This window comes from Micropterus dolomieu, linkage group LG23 (genome assembly GCF_021292245.1).
Source record: "Micropterus dolomieu isolate WLL.071019.BEF.003 ecotype Adirondacks linkage group LG23, ASM2129224v1, whole genome shotgun sequence".
Taxonomy (NCBI): Eukaryota; Metazoa; Chordata; class Actinopteri; order Centrarchiformes; family Centrarchidae; genus Micropterus; species Micropterus dolomieu.
The window spans coordinates 17,665,469-17,677,765 of NC_060172.1; the positions used below are offsets into that span (position 1 = coordinate 17,665,469).

The following is a 12,297-nucleotide window of genomic DNA, read 5'->3' on the forward strand; positions in this document are numbered from 1 at the left end:
ATCAAGTGTTTGATTAAAAAACATATTTCGAAATGTGTGCATTGCTGTTGTTGCCGCTATCCATGAATCTTATTATTACATTCCTAATATTTTTCCTGGTCCAGTGGAATTTCCCCATAGAATACAGGTAAATTTCTCCTTCTGCTTCAGGTCTAAATGCAGCTTTATGGAGTTTGTTGACATCACATTATTGTCAGCATAGCTCTGCGGTGGTGGTAGCAGGGCCTTTAAGATTCAGGAACATAAAATGAAAGTTTACATTTCCTTAAGCATCTGATAAAGCTTAATCACTCAAGATTTAATTATATTTCTTCTTGCATACAATCTCAATTCAAACATGGATGAATAGCTACAAGGTTATATCTTCCAATATTTCAACAGAAACATAAAATACTCAGATATTTGACATTACATTTTATTGTAGCATCAGAATTAACGAGTGATTTCTCACTTGATTCAGTAGAACAAAAACTTTCGCTTCCTCAGTTGTCAAACTAGACAAATGCTACTGTATGTTTTGCTGGCTGACGGCTGTGTTATCCTCATACACAAGTACATGACTCCATTTGTCAGTTGTTAATTCGGATCCCTGTTTTCTGACTGATCCACGCATAGTACCGTGAGACTCGAGTGTAGATTCCATACTTCCCGTCCTTGGCACAATCCTCCCCCCAGCTGACGATACCTGTCAGGAACCAAGTGCCTTTGTACTTGGAGGCATGTGGCCCTCCGCTGTCCCCCTGGCATGAATCCATCTGTTCATCTTTGAAGCCAGCACAGAACATAAAGCGTGTGATGTGGTCCCGGCTGCTCTGTTTACACTTGGTGCGATCCACATAGGGTACCTCCAACTTCTGAAGCTTGGTAGCCTCAGGGCCCAGGAACTTTAGCCGTCCCCAGCCACTCACCAGAGAGTTGCTGGACTCCCTCAGTAGGGTCTCTATAAAGTCTTTGGGGCCCAGGCAGATGGGACGCCGCTGGTCGGAAAGTTCCACTGGATTGGCAAGCTTCAATAGTGCAATATCATGGTTATATGGCGACTTCTGGTAATTGTACATGTGATGGATATGCTGCTCTGCCACCATATGGTCACGCTCTGGTTCCTCATTCTGGTTCACATCATGTTCACCTAGAAGCATAGATTCGTTTATATATACTGTAATAACAAAATTATATAATTTTATGCACAACGTAATGTGTGTGATTGGTCTAACAGTTTCTGAAGTAATATATTACTTGCTCAAAATTACAGCAAGCAACATAACATAAAAAAAACATCCTGCGAATCAGTTTATATAAGCAAATGTACACTGATGCTCTCACTAACACCAACAACTTTGGAGGGGACCTTGGCTTGGTCTTCAGTTTCAGGGCCACCTCTTTTTGAATAGTTCACAAAACAGCCTTTATGTGTTCATCAACACTCATATATAATATGTTAGTGACACCCAAAGTCACAGAACTATTAAAACATCACCCAGGTTAGCTGATCGTTTGTCTCCTTGAATCTGTTTCACAACAACATAGCTGATGAATAAAATAGCTTTGGGGAGCTGGCTCTGAAATGTCAAAATGTCAGAGCTTCCTTGAATGCACAAACACCAAAAAGAAGAATAAAACCTTACTGCTGATAAGAGGCTTTGATAAAAGTAGAGCAGATGTTACTCATTCGAGTGTCTATCTCAAGCATGTGTCAATTATAAATTATTTATTCATACATGAACTGCAACCAATGGCGAATGGATGGACGATAGAAATGTTTTGATCACAGATTTTTTTTAAATACCTAGTCTGACAAAGAAACCTTTTTCAGCGATCTTAGCCTCACTCAGACAATGGGCAGCGGTGATGACCCATAATTCACTGAGCAGCGATCCTCCACAGAAAGGCAGCGCTCTTTGAGGAGTGGCTAAGGGAGACATTAGGGCCACCTGTAAACACACACAAACACAAATACTTCGGAAAGCACAAAATGGCAGTGCGGTGTCACAGTTAGGTGTTATTCTGTCTTCTTTTCTCCTTCTCAACTCCTGAATGCTCCCATTTTCTCACCTGTTCTCGTATACATTCTCTATCCTGTCCTGAGTTGTTCTGTGTTTGTATTATATTGGCCTTGTCTTCTTTGTGTTCTGTGTTTTGATTCTTGGTTTTGGTCTTTTTTCTGAAGTTTTGGTTTTGTATCAGTGTTTTAGTCCTGTCCTCTGTTCAGCCTTGTTTATTCTTATGTTTATTTGGATATCAGCTTAGTTCAGTTACTACCGGTTCTCTCGTTCCTCCTTTTCTGTCTTGGTTCTTAGTCCTGTGTCTTAGTTCATGGCTTAGTTTGTAATCCTGGTTCTGTGTTTAAGTTCTTAATTCTGAGTCTTAGTTCTTAGATCTGTTCTCTAGTTCATTGTTTCCCGTTTAGATCAATCCTGTGTTCTGTGTCAATCATTCTGATCTGTTCAGTCTTATTTTGACATGGTCTGTGTTTGGTAACTTGTGTTCAGTCTTGATTGCTTGTTTTCTGTTTGCCTTATTATGTTCAGTTTGTATTCTGTCTGTTTCACCTGCTCTCTCCCCGCGTGCCGGTGTGCTTGATTAGTCCCTCATGTCTCTAACCTGTGTATCCCCTCCCAGCTCGTTAACCCTGTGTATATTGCCTGCGTTTCCCTCAGTCTTTGTTCCTGTCCCTGTCCCGTGAAGTATTCTGCCTGTTCGTTTGCCCCGCTTTTTTCTGGTGATTTTGGATTTCTGTAGGATTACCTGTTCTGTTGGATCGCCTCTTTTTGTTTATTTTTGGAAACCCTCAACTTAGCCACTCTGCCTGTAAGTGAGCTCGCCTCTTGTTTGTTTAATAAATCATTGAACTGTACCAGTCAGCCTGCGTGTCTTGCATTTGGGTCCACCAGCCTTTCAACCTTTTGTGACAACCACTGCATTTGAGTATTTTTCCCACTGTTGTGATCTCTGTGCCTCTTAAAGGGAAAATCCACCAGTTTTTTTATAAAGCCTGCATAAATATGGAGGACATTCAAGAAACCCTGTTTTTTTAAAAGGCTGAAGCAGCTGAAGCAGCAGAGGCTGAGATGTGAACTTTTAGTACCTATCAAGGGTCAGGCCTCAAACCCTTGCATTGTACACGTCCCATAATGCAACTCAGTGGGATTTTTGTTAGATCCTTTCTGCTTTCTGTAATGCCCACATCTTTCAAATTCCTCATGCCTAATTTCTAAAGCAGACTTTTTGTTAAACATGTATCGCCTTCAAGCAAAAACATTACTCAAGTGATGTAACTTGAATAACTGTCCCTTCATAGTCTGTGGAGTCTGTGGAGCGTTACTTTAACATGCCCTTTTTTCAGGTCTATATTCATACAAATGAAATCCAATATCATACTTGACCTCTATCTTATCAAGCTCATATCTGGAGTAAATCTAGACATCAGAAATCCAGAATTGGCTAACAGCTACTCTGGCTTATTTTTCTGTTAAAGTATAAAAGGTTCTGTCTAAATTGTATCAATTTAAGGTATCAAAACAGCCCACTATGTCTCCTTTCTTAATTTTAACGTTTGTTCCCTTTTTGACATCTGCCGACCTTGTGAGGTCTGATTATGCAAGATCATATGGAGAAGCAAGATACAAGCTAAAGCAAATTAGTCACACCAACCCATCATATTGTTGACCATTGGCGAGTAATCCCATATTGGGACTCAATAAACAAGAATGTGTAAAACTCGTGAGTAATTTGGCCAACAGTGACCCAGTCAATTGAACACAAGTGCATGTGTCTTTATTTTGATCCTTTTTTTTCCTCCTCTGCCCATTCAATCTCCCATGCTATTATTTCCTGCCCCAGTGACCTGGAAATGTTGGAGTGGAGAGGTATTGTTAGGTTTATGGACAAGCATCTTCACTGCTGTAGTGAGCACGGGCAAGAAAAAATTACCCTTGGGGTTGTTGTTTTTTTTTATTTTTTACCTCCCCCGAAGAAAGAAAGTGAAAACCACCCAACTGCATCCCATTTGTGAATATCATGCACTTGCCTTCAACTCATCCTCCCCATTCTGCATGGCACACTACAGTACCTGCCAAGGTATCTCTCCAGGAATGGCCTCGTTGCCTCCGACAATCCTCTGGTCAGTGTTTACTTGTTCTGTGATGGTGGGGAGTGTGGGGAAGAAAGCCGAGAAAGGCTGCTCTTTCTCTGTGGGCTTTGTACTGACATTTTTCGTCTCCCCACTGTTCATGACAACAGAGGAGATGGAATCCGGCTTCATTGAACGCACGTCTACTGCAGAGCCAGCAGAGATCTTGAACTGGTCTGAATCATTCGCAGGGAAGTCGTAGTAATCATATAGCTGTGTTACATTGTCGTCATCGTAGTAGTCATCCTGCAGGGTGTCGCTTGAATTGTGTTTTCTTTCAGAGCTGTGTGTCGTGCTTGATGACCGTGGGTTCATGATGGACCTGGTGCCCGAGGTGGAGGAGACCTTGTTCACAAGACCACAGCTGAATTGTTCTGAGTGGGGAATGAAGGCAAAACGGGAGATATCAGAACAATGAAAAAAGGTAATGACTGCCCACTTACTCCATGCCACAAAGGTTTAACAATGACCTTCTTGGATCTTCATCAGTTCAAAATGTTTATTAGATCAGACATAATTATATACTATTATAATGTTACTGTCAGATTTTTTCTGGAATGGTTTTCCTTCAGCACTTGTTATATTTGTCTGACTGAGGTTGCAGCAAAATAAATTTACACAGGCAGATCATAAGGCACAGACATAAATCATTACAGTTGTTCATTTGAATACACTGGATCCTGAGCAAATACAGTACCAAGATGCACAGTTGTCATTCCACAAAGTGCATGTGGGATATTACAGAAGACATTGGTGAAAATGAATCCATCTCAAAAATCCAAAGGAGTAAGCTAGTGATCAGAGTGGGCCCTAGAGTAGGTCACTAGCTAACTATTTGAATTAAGTATTTAGGAAATGGTTAGGTTTTAGGTAAGAATTTGGTACATTTAAGCAGTAGGTTAGAGATGGACATGTTTACTGTAGATATGTTTTATTGTGGTTAAGGCAGTGTAATCAGAAGTCGGTTACGTCCGTTTATATTCAAGAAGTTGCTCAATTATCATTTATTATTTATAACTATCATGAATGCTGGTTGTCTGTGTGGTTCTCTACCAAAAGTGTCAACAATACCCATAAATTATGCACTTTATTTGACAGCTAAACAATCAGTCTGGGAGCCCTTAATGGATGAGAAATGTAACACGATGAGTGCAGTCTTATTCCTGTTTAAAAGACAGCAGATTTCATTTGGGCCAAAACAACAAATGACCTGGGTTTTAAATGTGGGTGCAGAAGAGGAGGCAGGTAATCTTTGTGTCAATATTTTACAGTGGGGATGAATGTAGAACGAATGTTCTAGGATTGTTTCCATTTGTGTAGATGTCATATAGACTGTGGTTACTTTTTGTTTAGGCATTATAATTCCTAAAATATGTGCTCTCTTTGTTTGCTCTGCATTCAACTTAATGCATGTAGGGTAATGTTTAGAGTGTAAAACAGAGCACAGCAATTAGAACTGTGGGAGTTACTAATTGACTTTTGAATATGTACCCAAAACACCTGAACAAGCACTTTGCTGAATGACGTGTATGGTTTATCATTGTATTTTACCTATTGGTTCACAGCTCCTCTTGTCTGTCCCAAGTTTGTAACCTGCAGCACACTGACACATGGCTTGCTCCTGCTGCATCGCACAGAAATGGGAACATTCACCGTTGTTGACTGAACACTGCTTGGCCACTTCTGGAAAGACACAGGACAGCAGAATGGAAATCTTTTGTGTGTTGTTCTTAATCACGAATCATCAAAAAAATATATATACGTGTGTGTGTACTTGTTTGAGTTTTTCACATACACTAACCGATCTCACAGTTCTTGCCGCTGAAGTTTGGTTTGCACCAGCAAATATATGAACCGATTCCATCTTCACACACGCCTCCATTTTGGCATGGGGGTGGCTTACACTGGTCACCATCTACACACACAAGTATACATATAGACACAAAGGTTAAGAGGTGACATTGTGCTTTAACTTCAGAGTAAATGTCTCACCAATGTGTCTCACCAATGTAGCTGGCCCAGAATTCCATCTGAAATAGAACCATGGATGTTAGTGAGAAACCTCAGACTTCAGCCATTATACACACACAAGAATGGAATATTTATGTGTGTGCACAACCTACAGTTTTCTCATCATTCTCAAACACCTCCCTGGCTTCCTCTATTGAACAGACTTCCTCTTTACACTCCCGCTCCAGGTTGTCTTTTTGAAATTCTTCAAGATGACCACTGTTGTACCTGCGCTGGCGACGCAGCACTGTGTGTGCCGCCTGCGGAGACACAAACACAACTCCTAAAACGGTAACAGAAGACAAAGAGAAAATTATTGAAACAACTATGACATTATTCTCCAGCACCAGTAGTACCCCCAAAAACACTATATGAGGAGTTTTCAAAGTCTTACACTACCTTAGACAAAATTGAGACAAATATTTGTTTACATTTTGGTAGATTGACACCACTAAACATCTGTTGAATTAGCTATTGGCTGCACCTGTTTGCAATGTACCCATGGATGTACAGGCAATTATCAACTATCAATTACTTGAAAAGGAGAATACTTCAAAAACCTGATGGCTTTTAGAGAAGTTCTGGAGTTACATCAAGCAAATTTTCTGATTTCCAAGTAGATCTAGGGATGTTTATTTACAATGGACATCAGAGATAGACATCATCAGATAGTGTAAGTCACACTGAATCTAAAAATATGAGTATCATGTCTGTCTTCATATCTGACAGAAATCTGATTTAATCTGATTGTATATATACAGAATACAGAACAAATGACTGGGACAAACTACAATACTTGGGGAGGTATGTCTCACAGTTTGAGTTTTCAAGTTTAAAACCTCTGATCTATATCAATGATAAATATTTTATTTTAAGCATAAGTTAACAATACGCACAGTTAAATGCAACAAAGTTTGGGCGAGAATTCCTCCCGCGCCCAGATGTTTTGACCAATCATTCATGAGAAATGAACTGAAACTACCCTCTAGCCCTGATCAAACATAATTTTAAGGTGTCTTTAAGTTCTGTTCTCACCCAAGCAAAGAGCTGATAAGGCAATTTAACATGATCTTATTTCTACATTGTATCTACTTAGGCAAACCTACATTGGCTGCCCCCACTGGCAGTGACTGATAGGCAGTATACCACGGCCCGCTCAGTAACCCAGCCTCATTCCAGCCTGTCTAACTTCAGTAGTCTTGCAAAAAGCAAATAGTTGTATAAGAAACCTTTCTACGCCGTCCCACACAACGTTTCAATCTACTTTATTTGTTCAGGGACAACACACATTTATCATCATCAATAGGATGTAAATGTGTCCGATTTAGCCAGAAGGCTTATTTTCATCTGGCCTGTTTGATGTTCTATTAAAAGAAACAAGACATACAGTTTGAAAGACAGACAAGACAACATCAAAGCACATAAACATAATACAAATGAAATATGTCTATAAAGCAACAGTAAATCACCTCTATAAAGTAACTATCAATTGTCTCATTTTCTGTTGTTACCTTGTTATGCCATTTGTCAAATGGAACCTTATACCTACTTTACCTATGAATCATTGAGCTACGTTTAAATGATTAAATATCATAGGCAATAAATACATCGGCGGCACGGCTCTTCTAATTTAATTTAATCCCTGCTGAGTCTACATACATGCAGGCATGACTGAAGTAGCCTAAAGTCTTTTTAAATGTCCATGTGCCACCTTTTCACCTCGATGATAAATTACCGTAATTCATTTGAAACTCCTGGATTACTGTGTTTCAGCAGGTTTTCTGCTCATGTACAGTACAAAACTTTCTGAACATTTAGAATCTCTCCCACATATGTGTCTTCTCTGACATTTGCAGAATAATATTTATAATATAATAATAATATTTTGGACAAAAGTCATAATATTACAAGAGTAAAATCGTTATCTGATGAGAATGATATAAATATATTATGATAGTCATAATATTTTAACAAAATCTACCTGCCCCTCTGCTGTGCATTACCCTGTGTTATTGCTCTGCTAATATGGTAGCAGTCTTCAGACCGTCTGACAGACACAGAACCGTCTGGGACTGTACAGGATGAGAAGAGCGCACTGCTCTACATCAGGGGTAGAAAACAGAAACTGAAAACACTTGTGATCAGACAGAAATGTCACCACAATTCCACACAAAGGTTAATGTCTGCTCCTCTGATAAAGTGCAGCTCACAGCCACTTCAGAGGGAAACATCCTGGAGCAGAGAGACAGTCCAAACAGAGCAAAGGTGTCTCTGAGCGAGGAGGACAGAGACAGCAGAGAGAGCGACAGGTGTGTCAAACTGAGCATTTATAATTAAATGTTTTTATTACAATTTTGCTAGGGACAATTCAGTAGACGCTGACAAACCCGGAAGCTGTGAGAAATGCTCATTCTCTCAGGCAGGCTGAGTAACAGCAGGGGTCACTTTAGGTGAACTTCAAACAAAATGTAGCAATATTATTGCCAGTAGCCTCTGTTCTTTGAAGACCTGCGAGACAGGCTGCATCATGAAGATTATTGCATATTAATATGGAAAATATTTTTGATGTTGTTGTTGAGTTACATCCCGGGCTACAGTCAAAAGATTCGGAGCTAAAGCCCCGGAAAACGGACCTGACTGGATGGTACTGACGCTACTTTTATAATCTTTTGTTGAGTATCAAACACTCTTGTAAGGTCCTTGTAAGGTATGCCTGTAAATGTCTTTCATTTTATTTATCATGGAGAACAGCAGCTGGAGTCTTTTTAAACTCACAATGGATCCACTGGATGTCAATGGTGGAAAGTTCGCCAGTTTTTAAAGTTGCAAATAAAAGCATCAAAAAGTCCTTAGAAACTTCTCAAACCAGTTTTACCAAACGCACCACTTCTGTCACTCTGTTCTCTTCCACTAAACTCTAAAGCTCTGCCGGAAATAACACACTTTAAGACTTACGGGTCAGAGATCAGGCGTTTTAAAATGACCACCTGACCACCAGCCTCTTCTTATATTTTAATATCTCTGACCTTTGGCTGCCTCCTCAATCTATACCTGGCTGCTCCTCTGTCATTTACCTGTGTTTTTCTCTCTGATTTCAGCCTGTAGTCCGTACCCCTCCAGCAGTAAACCAGCAATGAAAGCCAGTAAACAAATTCCGGCCATTTTGTCGTTGTCAGTTGTCTGTCTGCTTTTGCCGAAGCCTGAACTCAGTGCAGGAAACACAGATACACCACTCCAAAGTACAGCAACACAGTGTTTACTCACCTGGGAGGCTGAAGAGTATATGTGTGTGTGTATGTTCACATTTGTGTATGTGTGTGAGTGAAAGAGATAGACTAACTGCCCTCTCTCAGACATACTATGACCAGTTTCACAACAACACTCCTTTCCAGACACCAATCAGAATAAACCAAATTATAATGCAATGTACAGAAACCTATTTGGAACTGGAAAGATTATTGGCAAATTGGCAGAATATCTCTCTGCTGTCAAGAGGTAGACAGCAGAGACAGATCCTAACCAAGTACAGGCTCAATGATCACAAACTGGCCATCGATAAAGGAAAACACAAAAAATCATGGCGACCAAAAGAAAAGAGAATACAAGGTCACTGTTGGACAAGTGAGGCTGAGATGCACTTCGTCCCACAAGGTAAAACATTCAATGGAATAAGGAACACTTCCTTTAAATGAGCTCTCAAAATTATAAATACTCCTAGAAGAAGTCAAATGTGACCTAGACACACACACACACACACACACACACACACACACACACACACATCTACAAAATGTTGCAGCGTTTATATAGCTATTTATTATTATTATTATTATTGTTCTATGTTATTTAGGGGTATAAAAGTGTAGGAGAGATGTTGAATGTTTGTGTACAAGAAAAAGAGAGAGAGCTATAAAGTGACAAAGTTCAACATGTCAGATTAAAATGGAGCAACAGCAAATATTGACTTAATGGGAAAGAATGACAGTTCCCCTTAGAGGGAACTCGAACTGTGTCGGTGACGACACTATGGGAACGCCTCTGGGCGTGGCAGGGCTGAAATCATAAATGAAACTACTCCAATCCTATTGGCGTTGCTAGAAAGGTAACGTGTGACGGCGTAACTGGTGGTGTATATAAGCACTCCGGCACACAGGACACAGTAGCTTTTTTCTATTCAGCAGGCACTCTGGCATGTTCGACACTACTCAGAAGAAAAGCAACCACGAGAGGAAGTTTTCTAGATACCTGGAAGGAGAAGCAGAGGAGATGGCTGGTCAGCAGTTCAGGCAGTGTGTTTTTCCATGCCTGCGCTACTTCACGGCTGGGGAACTCATGCCCTGTGTGTTTCCTGTCTGGGGATACCGCATGCCCAGGCAGCTCTCGAGGGGGCTGCTTGCTGCCATTGCGAGGCCCTGCCCCTGAGGGTACTGAGGTCCCGTGCGGCTCTCTTTTCCAAAGACGGCTGGATGCACTCTCCCCGTGGCTCGGTCACAGGACTCCCAGCGCGACATCTCCGAGGGCATCGGGACTGCCGAGGCTTTTTCCCGTTCCTCGTCTGCTGGCTCCGACTCCCCTCTTCCCCGTTCAGGAGCCCGCTTTTGGCTTCTCCTGCTTGAGGTGTGAGCCCGGAGAGGCTGCGGCTGTCCGGTTCTGAGGAGCTGGATGTGCTCAGCATTATGGAGGAGGAAGACTTCCGGGAGCCGGATCAACGTCATCAGTCAGCGCCCAGCTATGACGACCTCTTGGAGGTGGTGACACGGGCAGTGGGCAAGCTCCAGCTCGATTGGCCGCAAGCTGTGCCAGACACACAGGCTGCCAGTAAGCTGGATGAGCGCTTCCTGCGGCTACTACTCCCCCGCTCCGGGTTTACAGCGACGTCGCGGGGGTTAAGGGTTTCGGCTATGGGACGATGCCCCGGGTTGAGGATGCTTTGGCCAGCTATCTCTCGCCCGGTCTTACGTCGTCCCTTAAAGAGCCGACGCTGCCTACCAAGCCATGTCGCGTGACATCTGCTCTGGTGGGCAAGGCGTACATGGCGGCGGGCCGGGCTGGTGTGAGCCTGCACACAATGGCGGTTTTGCAGGCATACCAGGCCGACTTGCTGAAGGACATGGACTCCGGAGGGGGCCCCTCTGAGGAGGACATCGCTGAGCTCCGCAGAGCTACGGATTTGTCACTCCGAGTCACCAAGGAGACGGCCCGCGCCATTGGCCGCTCCATGTCGGCGCTGGTGATCACGGAGCGGCACCTGTGGCTAAATCTGTTGGGCATCCAGGAGAGGGAGAAGACCTTCCTGCTCGACGCACCAGTCGCGACCTCTGGCCTATTTGGCGAGGCGGTGGACGCCGTCGTCAGCAGGTTTCAGCATGCCAGGATGCAAGGGGAGGCGTTCCAGCAGTATCTCCCGCGCCGGTCTGGGTCCAGGATGGCGACGGCTGCAGAGAGACGGTCCCAGCCGTTGTCCAGCTCCTACCGCCAGAGCCAGAGGCAGAGTGTCGATTCTCGTGGTCCCCCTCAGCGCACCCGGGACTCGAGGCGGCGCTCTCTCCCACAGCCCCCCGAGACAACGGATCTGAGGACCGTTCTTCAGTCTCGCCGGGGTCGGGGGAAGAGGTCCTGAGCCGCCCTCAGTGTCCTCAGTGACCAGAGTGAAGCTAGGCCGCACCATCACTGTGAAACACTTTCAGAGGGTGTTGGGTCTCATGGCGGCAGCGTCCAGCGTAATCCCGTCTGGCCTGCTGCACATGAGAGCCCTGCAGTGGTGGCTAAAATCCAAGGGATTCTCCCCGTTCCGTCTGATACGGGTTACGAGCAGGTGCCTTCCTTCCCTGACAGTATGGAGGAAACCTTGGTTCCTGTCCCAGGGTCCCGTGTTGGGAGCGTCATGTCGCCGGACAATTATTTCGACAGATGCCTCACTCGCGGGGTGGGATTGCGAGAGGCTCCTGGCAGGAGCATCATTTCTCTTGGCACATAAATTACCTGGAAATGCTGGCGGTTTTCAGAGCTTTGAGGTGTTTTCTGCCCACTCTCCGCTGTCGCCACGTCCTTGTCAGGACCGACAACACGGCAGTGGTGGCCTATTTGAATCACCAGTGGGGTCTGCGCTCGCGCCCATTATGCAAGCTGGCACATCAGATCCTCCTGTGGTCCCAGCA

General features: G+C 43.4%; 1 protein-coding gene across 1 annotated transcript; it reads right to left on the reverse strand.

Annotated features, from left to right (window-relative positions):
* Window positions 1-331: 331 nt before the first annotated feature.
* On the reverse strand, window positions 332-9,301 carry f9b (coagulation factor IXb). Its single transcript, XM_046039610.1, has 8 exons — window positions 9,214-9,301; window positions 6,253-6,422; window positions 6,135-6,159; window positions 5,931-6,044; window positions 5,681-5,812; window positions 4,070-4,503; window positions 1,787-1,931; window positions 332-1,129 (listed from the first exon to the last, which is right to left on the reverse strand). The coding sequence occupies exons 1-8, from the start codon at window positions 9,299-9,301 to the stop codon at window positions 570-572; spliced, it is 1,668 nt and encodes a 555-aa protein (XP_045895566.1). The 3' UTR covers window positions 332-569.
* Between the last annotated feature and the right edge of the window lie 2,996 nt (window positions 9,302-12,297).

Bases quoted from the DNA above. Each gene is read 5' to 3' on its own strand.
- f9b (XM_046039610.1), bottom strand. From the start codon at position 9,301: ATGGCCGGAATTTGTTTACTGGCTTTCATTGCTGGTTTACTGCTGGAG. The intron at 6,423-9,213 runs GTAAATGACAGA...TTACCGTTTTAG, and splicing joins AATCAGAGAGAAAAACACAG to GAGTTGTGTTTGTGTCTCCG. The intron at 6,160-6,252 runs GTAGGTTGTGCA...GTTCTATTTCAG, and splicing joins TTGAGAATGATGAGAAAACT to ATGGAATTCTGGGCCAGCTA.